This window comes from Alligator sinensis, unplaced genomic scaffold (assembly GCF_000455745.1).
Source record: "Alligator sinensis unplaced genomic scaffold, ASM45574v1 scaffold115_1, whole genome shotgun sequence".
NCBI classification, from domain to species: Eukaryota; Metazoa; Chordata; order Crocodylia; family Alligatoridae; genus Alligator; species Alligator sinensis.
In genome coordinates, this window is record NW_005841895.1 from 1845749 (window position 1) to 1864422 (window position 18674).

The 18674-nt window shown below is 43.3% G+C and overlaps 1 protein-coding gene across 1 annotated transcript in view; it reads right to left on the minus strand.

The window, feature by feature from the left end:
* The window catches only part of ATP9A (ATPase phospholipid transporting 9A (putative)), a 71322-nt gene that overhangs the window by 14562 nt on the left and 38086 nt on the right, over window positions 1-18674 (minus strand). The window contains exons 15-23 of the mRNA XM_025197346.1: window positions 13526-13687; window positions 9887-9979; window positions 8496-8579; window positions 7481-7651; window positions 3956-4054; window positions 3214-3303; window positions 2959-3103; window positions 1453-1517; window positions 733-888 (exon numbers count right to left, since the gene is read on the minus strand). Of these exons, the coding sequence (XP_025053131.1) occupies window positions 733-888; window positions 1453-1517; window positions 2959-3103; window positions 3214-3303; window positions 3956-4054; window positions 7481-7651; window positions 8496-8579; window positions 9887-9979; window positions 13526-13687 (1065 nt within the window). The remainder of the gene's footprint in view (window positions 1-732; window positions 889-1452; window positions 1518-2958; window positions 3104-3213; window positions 3304-3955; window positions 4055-7480; window positions 7652-8495; window positions 8580-9886; window positions 9980-13525; window positions 13688-18674) is intronic.

Consider the following 18674-nt stretch of genomic DNA (forward strand, 5'->3'; position numbering starts at 1 on the left):
TGACTTTGAATTTAAGACAAATGGCTCCCCAATAATTATATTCTATATGTGGAAAATTTACAATGTTTAAAAATGATTTTCCACATATAGAATCTATATATTTGAAGGTCATCTTAAATTTGTCCCCGCCATTGCTATAATGGGGAAAGCGGGGGTGGGGGGGCAAAGGGGAGTCATCACTGCTGCTTCTGGGCCAGCCAGGGCTCAGAACCAGTATGTGCTCCATGCTTCAGGCTGGAGCCAGACCCAAAGCCACAACCTGGGGTAAGCAGTAGCTGTAGGAGGGGATGGGGAGGGAGTAGGGGGCAGATTGGCAGAGGGTAGATGCAGGGCAGTGGCTGTAGCCCCGACTCTGAGCCCAGGTAGGGGCCAGAGATAAAGCCAGAGGCCTGGCAGCCATCTATCCCCTCCACCCCACTTCCCCCCCTCGCTATACTTAAATCCAAGACAAGGGACTTTCTTCACCATGTTCAATGGGGGGAAAAATCTTGTCTTGGATTCAAAGAAATATGGTAGTATCTTGAAAATCCTGCTGCCTTTTGTCCAAAATCAGAAACACATTTACATGAAAGCAAGATACTTCTTGTAAAAGAGCAATCCTGTTTTCACTAACATTCTCAAGGGAGCTGGGGCCAAAATGTGAAAACCTTCATTTTTTAACTTTGTATATTCTTATCACTCCCCACCCGCTATCACACACAAAGTACAAGCCAAGATGAAAAGTCCACATACCTGCATTGTACTGATACACAAGCTCCTGTGGATCACAAATTGACTGAGAGCTGCAGATCTTTTGTAACTGTTTCTTCCATGCACCATGAGTAACCGGCCCAAGTGCTTAAACTGAGTGACAGAGAAATCTGCTGCCAGGGATGCTTGTTTTCCTTCCTTTGTACAAGATAAGTCAAAGAACATGAGATCACAAAATTACAGAAGAATAAGACATGCCGTGTGTGTTAATACATTTCATGTGGATGGTTAAAAACAAAAACCCAGGCATAGGCACAGCTGTAGAACTCAGAGGTCATTTAAGTATTAGGTAAGAAAAAGGCATTATCTTAGTATTTACAATTCTTCTTTCAGTCCCCAACTTTCTCTCATGATCATTAAGCGAAGAATTAGAATATGAAGGTATTTCTTCTTTGTTATTAAACCCAGAAACCAGATTGTGAATTAGGGTTCCCAGGCTGCAAATTAAACTTTCTCTGAGTTTATCATATCATGTGCATTATAAAATTCTATACCGCTAACATATCTGCTACCAGGACAACAACCATTCAAATGAGAGGATGTAGATGGAAAGGGTACCAAACTAGCCATGAGAGATACTGAGATGTGTCTCTATCATTATTAGCCCAACTACTGAATTTTAAATGTTCTGGATCAAAAGACTGCTTCAGGGAAAGGCTTCAACACAAGCTGTATCAGCTCTGAGGGATGTTTCATACTCACCTTTCCTTCAACCCCAACACCACAGTCAGCCTCCTGAATCATACTGACATCATTTCCTCCATCACCTGTAGGTTAAATCATGGAAACAAGGGCAAAGTTTAGAAAGAGTCACCTGCAATTGGTATTGAGCACAGCTGAATTCATAGATGTAAGGGCCAGAATGGACATCAACCACGTGGAAAAGAAAAGTCAGCAGGGCTCCCACGGTGTCAAAGGCGTAACAACACAGTTGGATGCTCCAGGGCAACTCTGACATGGTGGCAGGTGGCAATTTCTGGCTGTTGTCACGCCATTGACACAATTGTGTGGCTTCAGCAGCAATGATCCCTCATCCTCTTTCTCATCTTCTGTCCCTCCCACTCCCCAAGTCGGGGTTGAGGGTGACTGCCCTGGTTGCCCCATCCCAGTTATGCTACTGCCCAATATTACGGGAAACTGAGTACCCAAATACCATAGATAGATTTCATAGATTTCCAGGAGTTTAAGGCCAGAAGTGACCATCAGATCAAATTCACCTCCTGTACAATGCAGGACACAGTGTTTCCTCCAAAGTACTGAACCAACATTAGTAGCCTAGCACAGAAGTAGAGCTTCATGATGCTATTTTTCCCCCAGTTACAATCTGAATGCTTCATTTCGGAAGGTCATACCCCAATGTTTGTGAAGTTTAATTTCTGTAACCTTTTTCTGTACTGAAATTTTAGTATGAAAAGTTTCAGCTTGCTCATTATTCTGCAAATACTTGGTTTTCATCTGCTACTTCTTATTACCACAGTAACTTAGAAAGTGTCACTGGATGCTGTGCAACATTCCCACTTGTTATATATGAAATGGTTGTTAAGTCATAAAGCAGAGGAACTGCCATACCATGTTACACTAGATGTAGTTCAGCATCCTGTCTCAGCTACAGGCCAATATTTGATTTCACAGAAAGTGCAAGAATAAGTGAACAACTACGTGATAAAAAGTGAACTTCTCCCCTTACCTCAACACTTAAATTGTAACCTAAAACCTAGATCATGCTAAACAAGCAACCTGTATCTATGTAGCCATGAGTGTTCTTATCCATATTCATCTTGTATCCTTTTCTGAATCCTAGTAGGCTCTTGATTTCAACACATACTGAAATGAACTCCACAAACTAATTACGCACTGTGCAAAAATATTTCAGGTTTGTATTGTACTTCTGAATCTTTCTACGCACATATGTTCATTTGCACAAATCCTCTAAAACTGAAGGGACAGTGGGCTTGTAAATAGATATCTGACACTGGGCATTTATTCTGCTGAACAGTTCACAGAAAAGTATAGCTGGTCTTGTCCTTGTTATGTGTACAGCACTGGCCTCATGGGCAGTACCAGAAAGAAATCTCTTATGAAGAACTATGGTTTTAAGTACTCACTTTATCAAAATTATTTCTAGGGAAAATGAAGCTAAGAATGAGACCGAGTCTCCGAGGCTGTGATGATGATGCCATTGGTTTCAGAGTTTCTCAAGTTCCCTACCTACTGCACAGGTCAGTTTGCCAGTTCTTTCTTGGAGCAAGCGCACAATCTGGGCCTTCTGCGTTGGGGCGCATCGGCAGCAGACCACTGCTGGACACTGACAAGCCAACTCCATAAACTCATACTCATAGTATTTCAGACACACCTGTTGAAGAGGAGAAAAAAGTTTCAGAGACGATTATGCTTCATATAGTTCTCCACATTGTGTCAAACGCATAGTATCCTTGGACCTTTATACAGCAGTCTGGAGTTTACCTCTAATGAGTCACCAGAAATCACAAGCGCGCAGTCGTGCTTCCGACGGAACGCATTCAGCTCTAAGTGGGCTTCTCCACGGTTGGTCACCTGCAAATGAGCACAGCAGCTGAGTGAACGCGTGGCTGGCAAGAACAAAATTAAATAAAAAAAACCCTTCAACACTTATACAGAATTATTGGCATATCAATTAAGTTATCAACCAAACCAAACAATTAACAGAGTAAACTTAAGGCCTAAAACCTTAGGAAAGCAGCAAAGCATTATCTCCGGCATCACCAGTGACCTGCCCACTATCACTCTTCTCTTCTCTGAGCTTATTTACTTCCTGGTATGTTGGCTATTCAAGGCTCTTTGTGATGCCAAACCAAGAAGGTAACATGACAGGGGACTTCACTATTTCACTATTTCATACGGCAGATGCGGGATCCCTGCCAGCTCCATATAAATCAACAGAGGAAGCTCTCCCACCAACTTCAGTGGGTGCAGGATTAGACTCACTGGAAGCACTGGGACAGTTCTGTATCCTGCTTATACTAAATCATTAGCCAGGAATTCCTTGAATAGGACACAGAAGGAACGGATGCGATTCCAAACTGGAAGTTAAAAAAGGCCTATGAAGATGCCCCATTATTGTCTGCCTGCAGGTTGGATTTCGTCATTCTATTCCTTCTGAACCACCTGAACAAGACTAGTGAGAGGGGTTAATATCAATCATAGTACATGAGTATGTGTTACCTACCAGTCTGAATATGTGAATATCCTGGGTCCTGGTTACCAAATGTGCATTCTTTGCTGTACATGTAGCTGTTTCTAGCTTATCCCCTGTCAGCATCCACACCTGAAATGCAAATATTCTTATTATACTTTAATAAAATACCTAAGAAAACTCATCTTTGTAGGGCTCTTTTAGGAAAAGTGGTGCTTGCTGCATGCATATACAAAAAGACCACACTCCAGTGTAGCCCATATATGGTAGATACCTTTTCATAAGGAAGGCCAGTTTACAAAGCACAGGAAAATCCTTATCTCACAAGGAAATGAAGGCGTTTGGGGGGGGGGGGGGGGGGGGGGGGGAAAAAGCATCATGCCTGCTTGCCTTTGCATCAGCAGCCAAAAAGCTTCAATAGGCAGCAGGTTACAAGATCTGCACAATAGTTTTCCACCTTCTGTTTCAAAACTCTGTTGCTACAACCTGAAAACAAATTGGTGAGGTAGACTCTGCAAAAATGCCCTCACCCCGACTCATTTTTGTGCAGAAATCTCCAGCCCTTGCTGCAAATAGATGCTGCAAGGCCCTGCCTGAAATGTGGATGATGCAACGGGGTGAGCTCATTGCTGATGTATGTGTCTGGAACAAACGAAACACAAAACGAAATGCACGGCATATAGGAAAACAATTCAGCCACTTATAGAGGACATTAGAAAGCAGCGTCACCAACAGTAGTGACCTATATTTGCTGTAAATTGACAGGGAATTTCTTTGCTAATGTATCGGTCTAGAGTATTAACCATTTATTTTATTTACGTGAGGCTTTCCTCAATTAGACTTCATATTTTGGACTTCAAATATGGGATCAAACTTCTTAAAAAAAAAAAAATATTCACTTGTATGTTTTGATCCTAAAATGAGTTTAAAGTGACTTTACTATAATTAGTAAGATAATGAAGTGGCTCCAGGATGAATTACAAAACTGCCTTTAATACTGGTTCTCTGCTGACATGTCGTATCTCAATAAACATTTCCAGTAAAATGACTACTGTGAATTGCAGCACTGTATATGCATTCACTAACAGGGCTATCTATTCAGCATCTATCTAACCCAGTTAAAAGTAAAAAACAAACTTTTGGAGTAAATAGCCAAGACTAAATTTAGTTTAAAAAAAAAATCAAAGTATTGCCATGGAAACTACTGGAACTGAATTCTGTTTGCGTGACCTATTCACTAACATGCACAAAATCATGTTATTAATAGAGACGGTGCCAAATTAAAAGCATTTATTGAGACCTCTCCAAGTTTTGGGGGTCCAAGTGCAAGGAACTTGAAATAGCCTTGCTTCTGTACAGATTAAGATTTCATCCCGTTTTCCTTTTAAAACAGAGCAGCCAGAACAGGAAGCTTTTATTCAAGTCCCTCCTTGTAGAAGTCTAGGTGATAAGGTCCTAATTCCCCTCAATTTCCATGTTGTACTCCCAAACCTAAGGACAAAGTTCTGGAGCAAACCAGAATCATCTCCTTTTTTGTCCATCTAGTACAAGATACCAGATTAAGGAGAGGGACAGAACCAGAAAGCAGAAAATAGATATTTTGTACCATTATTCTTTTGGTTCAGACTCCCTCTGGTGGTTTTTTATAGACTTAAGGATTTATGTTTGCATGCTTAAATCTTGCTGCACAAAATCCTACTAATGAGCAGGGATCTTGGTTTTCCTTTATAAAAAATTGCAAATTCTCTGATAAAACCCCCCAAATCTATGGTTAAAATGAAAGGCCCTCCACAGACTGCCTGGCCCTGCTAGTTCCCCTCACTCTTCCTCCTATAGCACCCCCCAGTCCTGCTGGTACCCCCTGCCCTGCCACCCACAGCCCCTGCCCCCCTCAGCTGCCAAGGCTATGGGGCCAGGGACTTGGGTCCGCAGCCCCCTGCCCCTAGGAGATGGTGGCTGCTGCAGTGGAGTGGAGCCTGGCACCCCCCCCCCCTGCGTGCATTCACATGGGGGCAGGGTTGACCCATGCCTTGCAGATCTGTGCATGGGCTGGGTACACGCTATGGGCTGATGACTTGGGCTCCTGTCCTGCTGCCTTCCTGCAGGGTCTCTGCAGCCCAACAGGTATGACCTGGTGCTGCAGGGTACAGCAGGGTTGCGCAGGAAAGCTGCTTCCCACTGTAAGCCCTAAGCTGCTCTTGTGACGCATCCCCTGTGTGCGTGGCAGCAATGAGGGGCACAACCCCGCACTGCCAACCCTGCTGCTTCTGCGTGAGCAGGGGATGCATGGCAAGGGCAGCACAGAACTCGAAGCGGCAAGGAGATTCCTGTGCGGCCCTGCTGTCCCCTGCGGTGCTGGGTCACACTCGCTGGGCTGGGGGAGGGCAACAGAGAGGGAGCCCAAGCCTGCAGTGGGGAGCCCACCCTGCCCCCATCTCATGCACAGATCTGGGGGGCACGGGTCCCCCTTTTCCCCCCGGGAATGTGTGCATCAGTGGGGAGGCAGCCCCACCCGATCCGTCCCCCCGGACAAGCTGCCTGCGGCCCCATCCCACTCCTTGCCAGGGCCCTGCAGCCACTCACTGTAGCCCTGGGCACCAAGCCCCATGCACCGCTCGGCTGGGCAGCATTCCCAGCCCTGCCCAGCTCCCTCCCTCCCTTCCTACAGGGTCCTGAATCCCTCCCTGCCCACTTACCTGCCAGAGCTGCTCTCCAGGCTGCCTGGCAGCAATGTGCATGTACATGCACATGCACATGTATATGGTGACCCCTGCCTGACCACCCTCCTCCCGCTCCCTCCCTAGCCCCCTGCAGGAAGTCTGCCAGCCTGCCGGGAGCTATTTGCAAAACTGCAAAATCCACGGATTTCTCTACTAAAATAAGAAATCTGCGTTTTCCTCCAGTAAAGGGGGCAATCCACATTTTACTCCATTTTTCCATAGGAAATGGAAAACCTGGATTCCTCCTAATGACAATCTGGATGCCAGAAAACAAAGAGAATATTGCAGAATTAACTTTAACAGGTTTTTTGCTTCATGTAGTCATCTTAAAGTCTAGCAACTCCCTAAATGTTTCTCACATAAATTATATTTGACCTCTGTACTTGGCTTTTTTGTATATTAAATACGCTGTTTTTCAATGTTTTCACGGTTTCTTGTAATCAGTCATTGCTTGACACCTACAGGGCTTTACGTGTTTGCTGCACAAACTTACATTATGCAACACAGATGACTCACATTCTGAAGTCCTGTTGAATATCCACTACACAGTAATATTAGATTATAAGGATTTTTCTGGCCTGCATGTTACACAAAGAGTTGCTTGCTTTTGTCTGTAGACATTGGGGCAGGGAGAGAAATCAAACACCAGCTTGGATTTCAAGCAATGCCACCACTCACAAAAAGTGCTGGCATCAAGCTTCACTGAGGCTCAGAAATCATATATATGGGTTATTATTTACAAGATAGTCTCATTTACTCCAAAGGTGCCTGGCTTTCATCACCACTTGCACTGCCAGTCAAGCAAAAGTTCTGTACTCCATTTCTAGGTTAGCCAAACCTTAATGCCAGCATTTCTTAGGGTTTCCAGGGTGGGTCTGACATCTGTCTGAAGCTGATCCTCCACTCCAGTCAGACACAGAAGCTCCATCTCCATTTCCAGGCTCTCAATCACTGTGGCCACCTTCAATGAGCGATCATGCACACTTAGTTTTGCCTGGACATAGCGTGCCTGAGGACAACACAAGATAAAAATGGCCACTGCAACTCAAAGCAAGAGTGTTTACATTTCTGAGGAACACAGAATTTAATGGGATATAAACTCAGAATTATCTATCATCTTGGGAGGCCTCTCAATAGTACCCTTTGTACATTACCCATGTAATGCTAAAATAGGTCTTTCCTAGGAGCTCCCATAACTTTGGATGCTTGTAAATTTATTGCATGCATCTGGCACTATGATGCAGTTACCAGACATATATATGCACACAAACAGCTTCTCCTACATTCACAAAATTTGCAAGTGTCAATTCAGGTGGAAACTTCATACAGACTACAGGTCTACACTGTCACTTTACCAAGTTATGAACAAATGTAAGAGAGTCCCAAACAATTCAACCTTCTTTAGGATTTTGCTTGGTTGGGGCAGATTGGTCAGTCAGCTAAATCATCTAGGGTCCTAGCTAACAAATCCACAAAGAACAACCTTAAGCTCCCATGCTGGACACTTCAAGTACCCATAGGTTTGTCAATGTCAGGATACAAAATTAAAAATGTAGAAATATCAGTACAAGTTTTTTCAACAAGTATGAGCTTCACTCAGCAGCATCAATCATTTTTTGTGTTAAATGTCAATGGCAACAATCTATAGGGAAGAAATTCTGGGCTTTAGCTCCTGTGGGATCAATGCTTAGAAGGGAAAACTTTATGTGGATTGTTGATACAATAAATAGGATCAGCTGATTAAGACTGCAAGATAGATAGGATGGTGATTGTGACATAAGGACGGTGGAGATGAGAACATATTAAAATGAGAACTCTGGACATCACTAAGTAATGTTTTAAGAAAAACTTACTTCAAAATCTTGGTACTGCTCCTCAGTCAGGGACTTCTTGGCTACAACAAGAACCCTCAGGCCTTCCCTTGCCATGTTACCACACTGGAAAGAAGTTTCACATTGTAAACAATCAACTGTACCATAATTGCAGTAGGTTTCAGAAACTGAAATAAGATATTTTATTATTAGAGCATAATCATCTCAGTTGTATGATCCAGCTGAATCAATAACATTGGATCAAGTGCATTATAAAATTTGTCTGTAATCTGTACAAGCAATCTGGTATGATGATCCTCTTACAGAGGTATCCAACTAACATAAGCAACTCCATTGATCTCACATTTCCCAAAGGCTAAGTACAGACAGTCAAAAAGCCTGCAGCTGAACTGGTTCAATCTTTCTAGGTTTGTCTAAGCTGCATAGATTGAACCGATAAGCAAGTGAACAGACATTCACTTTTGATTCTGGAAATGCAGCCACACGTCTGCAGTGGCCCAGATCAGGAGCCAGGGGTACTATAGCATGCCTCCCTGCTCCGCTAGAGCAGACAGCTGGGCCAAAAGGCTAGCCCACCCACCCTATGGGGTGGGGGGAGGTTTGTGGGAGAGGTACAAAGCATCCTGGGATGCTGGGAGACTGAGTTAACTTGAAGCTGGAGGGGATCTGTGACAGAGGTTCAATAAACTGATTTAACCTAAATCAGTTAAGCCTGATACTACATCCATTCAGGTTTATCTTAAGCAACTTTTGAAATAACCAAAAACTAGTTTATGTGTACTGAACTTCTGTTGAACTACAGATTTGAACCTGTTTCCAATCACTTATTTCGGTTTGTGTGTGGTTTCTATCTCTAGCCAGTTAAATGAAAAGCAAGCCCAGTGATTCCACAAGAGATACTGCTTTATTCTTATATGCAGCAAGCAAAGAAAAGCCCCCAAAAAGAATAGTTTGAATTCTATAGCTGAGTTTATGTCACCATCACAATGAAAAAGATGCATCTAAGCCAGGTAGAGACAGACTGAAGATCAAAATGTGATTTTTCTAAAAAATATTACAGACTCAGTAGCTTAAAATAAAGCCAAGTAATGAATCAGACCAAGGATAAAGACTACAAGAATCAGGAATTACTAAAGAAAGAAACCTGGACCAATTTAGACAAGATACATTTTGTTTATGAGACTTATCCTGGATTAAGAGAGGCAGAATTCACTACTTGGCTTCTATTTAGATGTTGTGTCTGCCATCTCTGGCTGAAGGATAATTCAAACAATGTGACGAAGTAATTTTTTTTTCCTGTGTCCATTTTAAGAGCTGCCAGAGTCTGCTACATTAGCATAACGTAAGAGGTATCACCACATGTCATTTCGCTTGCAAGGTCCTTTATATCCAAGTAAGACAGTACTTCGTACCTCTTCCTCCAGCCAGTCGTTGTATTGCACGATGCCTGCCATAACTACATCCGCTCCCTTCATGTAGAAAGTGATTTCACCTGTTGACTCATCCTGAAAAAACCAAAACAAAACAGGCAGAGACCTTGCATTTGTAATGTTTCCATGGCTCCAGGACTCTTGCTTAAAAGTTGTTCTTCAAACCAGTCAATTATAGTCCCATTGTCAACAAGCAGAGAGCAAATACTTCATAGAAGAATTATCTGCTTTCTGGTTAGCAGGTGATCTTAACTCAAAATGAGGGTGGGGTTGACTTTACACCATACTACATGGAAACAGTGTCCCTCTTCCTAAACGTTTGTGGCTTTAACATAGCTATTAAACCAGTACATTTGCTTTCAGCATGGAAATCAACATGATCATTTACATTTAACTGGGAAAATTAAGTAAGTAAATAGCTACACAGAATTTCATAGAGCAAATTCAAATGCATGTTACCTTTCCTAGTGTAATATTATCAATAATAAGCAAAATTAAAACTCATGCCTGCCATAGAAGATGGGCTGCTGCCTTCCATAGATGATACCTTACAGTTTTGATGAAATAAGCTGTTGTCTACAAAAGTTTATGCCTTTGTGAACGAGCTAGTCGCTAAGTCACCACCGTGCCCTGCCTCTTGCCTGACTTCAAGCTAAGATGACTAACTACTTCTCCCAATAAGCAATGAGGAAAAATGTAATTCACTCTCTCCAATGTACATTAAATGAAGCAAATTGCCTTGAATTCTAGCACTGCAGAAGCCAGTGATGGCAGGTCTCAGGAGAGGGACCTGAATAAGCAAGTGAGGGCTTGGAGTACTGGGGCACGGTGGAGAAGGTATTTATTTCTAAACCACTGAGATAGCACAGAAGTAACAGTTACAGTGGGGCCAGAATGAGAACGAATAGTCTCTTTTTTTCTGATGCAATTCAGCATGAAGACAGCATCCAGCCCCTCTGATTCAACTTCCTCAGGTTCTTGTGCTTGAAGATTTTTGCCTCGACCTTTTAGAGACAACTTTACTGGGAAGACAGGAGACATGATTGTTCTTACAGGTGCTTTGCAATCTATTCCCATTGAGCACTGTTTAGTGTCTCCATGTTAATATTCACAGGCAATGCATTTCAGAGTCCAAATTACAGCTTTACCAAAGAAAACCCATAGTATTCTTAATTCAAAAGTTAAGTTTTCTGGCACTGGCAAAAGGTAGAGGCTTATATATTATTTGAGTTAAAAACAGTGTCCAAAAGCATCTCCATAGGAAACAGAATAAAGACTGCACTTCCTGTACTATAGAACTGGCTTAAGATAGTTTAGAATTTTTGTCCAATATAAATACTGTATCAACTATCTCCTTGTATTAGTCATTTCCTCCCACCGAGTTCAATAAGAGGTTAGCGCGTTCTCATATCATGGTAAGATCACATTATAAATCTACACAGAGATTTGCCAGTTGTATTGTTTTGAAGCTGCATCTTTTTCCATCGTGGTCTGATTCTGGCTATAGTTCAAAGTCCTCTTTCAAATCCAGATATGACAATAGCACTATCTTTGTTGCAAAAGCAAACATCATTCCACATGTGTGGGGGAAGCGAGTGGGGGAAGAGTGGAAAAATTTGTAGTCAATAAACAAATAACTAACTCAACCCCCACCCCCTTTAGAGAAGGATAAGCCAGTAAAAGAGTATTGGGGTGTGGGGGAAAGCATGGCTGCTTTGTTAAAACTAGACTGCTAACAACTGGAATAGTAAGCCACTAAACAATGACAGCTGATCGTGTGCAATGAGTCAATATTGCCAAATTGTCTCAACTCAAGAAACATCTGCTACTTGTTCTGGATATGAACGGATTGCTTAGATCTTATTTGCTAAACAGTTTACAACAGACAAATCAGATAGGATGAGTATAAGAGATGGACATCTCTGCAAAGAAGTTTGAAAATAATATTACTGGTGTTAAAGGACTCTTTGGTTGAAATCCTAGGCCCCGCCTAGATAAGTGGTCAGCAACATTTTCTGGAGGCAGCCCAGAAGGACCCAGCTGGGGTCCAAGGTGCTAGGGCCTGGCTGCCATTTCTCCATGTTGTAAAACTCCAGTGAAATACAAGCAAAGTTCCCCTGATGCTGAATGTTACCAAAATCTAATCAGCTCCATAGGCCAGATTCAATGGCTTTGTGGCTCATAGTTTGCTGAGCCCTGGACTAGAGGGTTTTAATAATTCCTTCTGGCCTTAGTACTAGGAGGCCTATAACAACTGCTGAGAACAAACAGTACAGCTATATTTAAAGAAAATTCTTAGATCTTAATTTATGCTAATTTGGATATTTTTCAGAAGCCTGACTGGCATCTTAACCTTCCAGGAAAATGATACAATTGTTTTTCCACTGTTTCTTCAAAAGCTACTCTTCCTGGCCCTCAACATGTATAGGTTTTACTTATAGGTAGAACCCAGGATTGTTCAACACATCTGATGGCTTGTGGGGCAAAAACATAGGATTCATGCACCTGTACACAGGCGGTAGAAGGCCAGGCTAATAGGGCTTAGCCCCGCAAACTAACTTTGTGGCGGCTGGTGACAGCAGCAGCACGACAGCACTGCCATCCCACAGCGCCACTGCCACGCCATGCCCCACCGCCACTCCAAGTATCCCTACCACGTGCCCCTCTGACACTGCTGCGTACATTGACAAGCTGTCACTGAGATAAGCCAAACCCATTTTATTTGGAGTAGGTCACCAAACCTTGATGAAATTTGAGTTGATGACTGCTGCCCACCACTATAATAGAAGAGACGTAGTAAAAAATGAGCGGAAGATGCTGTTGAAAAAATTTTCTACTTAAAAAAAAAAAATTTGCCACATTATTTGATAGGAGTCTCAAATAGACCATTTAAATGGTATCAAGAGAATTCAACTCATCTTTTTACAGTCTGTATAATTTTCCACTATCAAAATAAGTCTGCTGATGAAAAGGAATACAATACCAGCCATGTTTATGAACATGCATTGAATTTGTCATCTCAATTAGATGTAATATCCAATACTTACTGGAACAAAGGTACAATCTGTTTGAGCAAGCATATTAAACACATACATTGAGAAAACTATTGATCATCTTTGACTGCTTCACACACTCTACCCACTAGTTAACTCCTCCCCCACTCAAGCCACCACAAGGTAAAATACTCAACAAAGAGAAAACACTGATCACAAAGCAAAGACCTTTATTGTGAAGTAAATGAAGCAAGGTCAGCACTAGGCACCCATCTGGAGTTGATCTTGCCCAATTTATTTCATGGTAAAACTGAAGCGACCCATCTTTGTTGGATATTTTATCTCAGAACAGATCGTGTTGATCACAAACTGAAGACTGCCCTAGCCCTTCAGGGTTTCTGCAGTTAGCAACATCTGGCTGAAGAAAATATATTAATCAGGTTCAATAAGAAGTGATCACAGTACTTGAATGTAGACCATGTTTTAGACCATGATATGACTAGATAAGAGATAATGCAAAATTCTTTATGCAGTATGTCACTGTTGAGACTTAACATGTTGTATTTGCTTATTCAATTCAGTTCCGTAAGAGATGCATGAAGAATGACAAGTCACATGTGCAACTTACCCGAACAATGATTCCCATACGTTTACTCTCATAAGTGAATGGAAAGATTTGGAGGATGGTGAAGTTTAGTATCTGCCCACCAGGTGTCCTCAGTTGCATGGAGGACTGATCTCTGCCAACCAAAGTTAAGCCTACACTTTCTGTCCACTGTACGAGGGCCACCTAAACACAAGAAGGGTCGTAGGTCAGATAGCCTGCTGAGCTTTGCAGTTCAAAGGTCATGTAAATGAACACCAGAAGGGAAGGGAGAGTGGGTTAACTGAAGAAAAAAGTTACTCAGTCATTAATGTCACTGTAAAATGGATCAGTTTATCTACTTTGGCCATGTAATATAAACAAATGGCCCTTGAATATTATTTTCTGAGGCCAGTTCCATCTAGTGACAATATTGTCTGGCTTTGGTAGACCCTGCTAAAAGTCTAGCAATGCACAGTAGGTATAACAGTGTTCCCAACCAGCCAACGATGTTGAAATATCTCTCTCTGTAGTAGAAATATATGGCCTTCATTTCCCCCTGACTGAATTGCAACCCGCGCGCGCGCACACACACACACACACACAGAGTGGATATTAGTGCACACAATCAAAGAGAACGCGATGAAACAAGATCTGCAATGCTGAAGCCAGTGGGGGCAGCATTAGGTCTGCAATGACTGGTATTTAAATCGTGAAATGAAAGGGGATTCAATGAAAGTTCATTAGTGAGGTTAGGCCTAATTATTGTGCACTAGGCATTAGGCTAAAATGTGAAGGGATGCAACAACTGTTGTAAACAGAGCTGAGCAGAAGAAAGCTCCCAAGGGATGAGCACAAAAGTCAGCTTCAGCCTTTTGCAGCAGGACCTCCCCTTGAGATGAGTCAGCACAGTAACAACAGGCTACTTCCACGTGACCAGGATGGTTTCAGATGGAACTAGTGTATGAAGTCTATATTGCACATATTAGTAATTGCTCCCCTCCTGTCCCTGTCTCCTTTTAAAAATACCTTCATGACCCAAGCAAACCCACCCCCAAAAAAACCAAACCTGGCAACAAAAACCCCAGAACAACAACCACCACCAATTTTGGCCTAAACCTGCATCAAATTATTTAATTCAAATTATTTAATTTCAGGCCAAGTTTTCTGCTAGTGTAACCTCATTTACTACAGTGTAGTTATACTATCAGGGAATATATAACCAGGTCATTTTAGTGGTGGCAATCTGAAACTCTTTATTCACTCGGCATGGAAAGATTTAGAATCCAAAGCACATGTAAAATATCTGAGAAGAAAAACTGCAGTATCTAGCCACTCTACTCAATAAATAAATAAAAACAAAGCCTTGGTGTCAGTGAATTTCTCACCTAATTTTTATACGCATCCATTAAGACCAAAGGCATCTAGAGCTGTACGTGAAAAGCTTTTACCTATCTTGATTCTGAAGCCATAAACCTCCTATTGACGGGCTGATTAGAGTTAAGAGTTTGGCAGAGACTGGTTTAATAATGATGTTTTTCTTTCTTCTAGAGTAACCACTTCTATAACCATGATTATTCCTGACATTTCATCTCTTGCACAGCAAGTGTATTTGCTGAATCCAAGTGCCCAGGACAAAGTATTTAATTTACTCCAAAAAGGGTTGAACTCTTTTATTCCTGTCTTCCAAGGAAGTCCACGAAAGAATGAAACACCACTTGAAATAATTAAGCCATGAGTCGATAGTCTCACTGTGAAATATGTGCTTTAACATCAGCAAGAACTGTGTATGCATACTGAAAAGAAAAGAGAAACCCTCATTTAAATCTGATACTCTTAACATAGTTACAGCTACAGCACAAGGTCTGATCAACAGTCTCCATCAAAATCAAAATCAACGGGCCCAGGATTAGATCACTGGATTTCCACCTAATGAGATATTGCATATCTAGATCTATTGCAGGGGCAGGTAATTATTAAAGGTGGAGGGCCGCTTAACAAGTTTTGGTGAGCTGTCTAGGGCCAAAAGGGTAGCCCCGCCCCTTGACAGGTGCCCCGCCCCCTGGTTACCATCTTGGGACCAGAATCCCTGCTCTCTGACCTTTGCCACCAGAAGTCCCTCCCCTTGCCCTCAAAAGTACTCCTGTGGGGAAGGGGGTTTGCCATCTTGGAACCGGAAAAAAAGCCAAAATTATATACTAAAAATCAAACATCCATAATAAAGTATTTTAATTTTATTTAAAAAAAATAATTGTCCTGATTTGTGCGTGTTTGCTGGTCAGCACCCACCCCAGCCCTGCAACAGCCCAGAGCCAGCACACCCTGCAGCACCTCCCCACTGCTGCCAGCAGCACGCAGCCCCAGCATGCAACACACCCGCTCCACGCTGCCTGACTGTGGCATGTCCTGCCTCCCCCTGGGTATGCAGTGGAGCTGGGGTGGGTCTGTGCTGGCACTGCCTTTCTAGGCAGCCCAGGCAGTGGCAACTCCTTCCGGCTGCTGCCACCGCTGGCCCCAGCCCCAAGGCACCAGCAGGGACCCACACCACAGCCCCAATCCGGTGCATCCTGCACCTGCTCCAGACTTGCTTGCCCAAACTGAGCAGTGGCAGTGGTGACCAGGCAGAAACTGTTGCTTGGCGCAGGGGAAAAGCAGCCCCTCCCCCTTGCCACTGCTGGTACTTTCTGGTTCAGCTGGCAGAGCCCGTGTCCTGCTGAGCTGCCCTGCAGCTCTGGTTGTGTCATAGCCACCTCGGGGCCACCCAGCAGAGCAGTGGTGAGTACAGAGCAGCCACTAGGCAGCCCAGAGGTGGTAGTGATGATGTTGGAGATGCAGGGCAGCCCAGCAGGGCTTGGGCTCTGCCCACTGCACCAGGAAGTGCTGGGAGCAGTGAGGGGGAGGGGCCACTTTTTCCCCGTGCTGAGCAACAGTTTCTGCCTGGCTGCTGCTGCTCAGCCTGGGCAGGCAAGTCCAGAGCAGGTGCAGGGTGCACCAGGTTGGGGCTGTGGTGCACGAGTATCGCGGGGCTGGGGCCAGTGGTGGTAGCAGCTAGAAAGAGCTGTCACCACCAGGGCTTCCTAGAAAGGCAGTCCCGCCACGGAGCTGCCCCAGCCCCGCTGTGTGCCCAGAGGCGGGAGGATGTGCCATGGGAGGACAGTGTCTGGGCTGGATGGGACCAAGGGACCCACTGCAGGCTAGACAAAGCCTCTCTGCAAGCCAGATCTGACTCGTGGACTGTATTTTGTCCACCCCTGATCTGTTGGCATGGCTCTCCATAGCAGGTGCAGGTTCTCATTAAGTTGAAAGGGGAGGGGGTTTTTTGTTTCTTTTTTTAAATAAATCTGTTTTAAGGAGTTAGACATTTGGCTGCAACCTCTGGTGCCAGTTTTGTGTTGCTGAAAAGTTTTCCTAGGGATATAGACCAGTACACTAGTGCAAGAAAGTACCAAACGGAAGACAAAACTCTTTAAACTGAGGTCACCTGACCCAATCCAGTGCTGAATTATCTTTGAAAGAGTAAGGAGTAAGCCTCTCCAAGTGTAAATTACATTGAGTAAGAAGTTATTGTTTTCCTCCATCCTTGGTAGCTCCTTGCTCAAGACAAACCTGCTCCCCTAGTGCCCAGTGGTGAGAGACAGTTGTAGTCACCTGGTCTAAGTACAGACAGTCAAAAAGTCTGAGGCTGAATTGATTCAATCTTTGCAGGTTAGTCTAAGCTGTGTAGACTGAACCAATAAGTGAACAGACATTCACTTTTGATTCTGGAAATGCAGCCACATGCTTGCAGTAGCCCAGGCCAGAAACCAGGGGATGCAAGAGCACACCTCCCTGCTCCACTGGAGCAGACAGGTTGGGTCAACACTAGCCTGCCCACCCTGTGAGGGATGTTTGCTGGGGAAGTGCAAAGCATCCTGGGATGCTGGAGGACTGTGAGTTAACTTGAATCTGGAGGGTATCTAGGACAGAAATTCAATAAACTGATTTAACCTAAATCAGTTAAGTTTGATACTACATCCATCCAGGTGCATCTTAAAGCAGTTGTGGCGACTTTGAAAGCAGTTTATGTGCACTGAACTTCTGTTGTGTTACAGATCTGAACTGGTTTCTGATCACTTATACAGGTTTATGTGTAACTTCTGTCCCTAGCCCTACTGTGAGAGCTACTCCAGGATAAAATCTATCCATTCCTAATCCCAGTGGAATTTACAATGGTATACACAGCCAGGGCAAATTACACCAGGATATACATACATCTGTCCATGCCTGTACCAGATTTGTAGCTTACTCGCCTTCATCAGGTGATTACAATGTGCTGTAAAAAACACTGAATGCACTTAATGATTTAGAGAGGGAATCTCAGTGTTTATTTTTTCCAAAATGATTGTAAACCCACACCTGGGAATCTGGGCAGCCAGGAGGTGGAAGATATTTAAAAAGTTGCTTCTTCTGTTCAATATTTCACATATTTCTGTGTACAGATTTTCTGGTCTCCCTACTCCTAAAGGCTGAATTCTTGACAGGCCAGTTCAGATTTTATTTATACAGAAAATTAGTATCTAGTGACCTTCCAGTTTTACCTTCTGCTGTACCTCATTCCTTTACTCTGTGCCACCAATGCATATTTTTCTGACTGTGACCCTCACGGGGTCTTACCAAAGGAAGGAAATGAAATCCCTCTCTGTTTTCCTGCCACAACTTGATGATACACAAAAAGAAATTATACAAATGGGAGGCTCCAATAATGGGTAAGTCCCCTTAAATATGGGGTTCTCCCTTTTAGTGCGTTTGTGAGTCTCTACCTCCCCTACACCTCTTCCACACACCAACTGGGTTGTAATCCAAGTGGTATTCACCCGAACAGTATTTAGCAATGTGGCCTGCCATCTTCTGTATTAGGGCAAAGGCAGGCGTGTCAGTCCAACTAATTAAATAATAATGACTAGGTGTTCACTGTCTTAGTCCAAGGTCAGTACTGGCTCAAATCAATGAAATCAAATTATTGGCATATATCCATGCCTGACCCCAACATCAGGCCTTTCAGTACACTCAAGAAGAAAAAAAAAGAAAATTAAACTATGGCAATTAAATTTGCTGTCTCATGTTGCCAGATATCTGGCACTTCGTGAGATTCTAACTCGCGTATCCCATCTGGATGCTTGTCCAGCTGTCTGCGAATCCCCAGTTGTCGGCATTC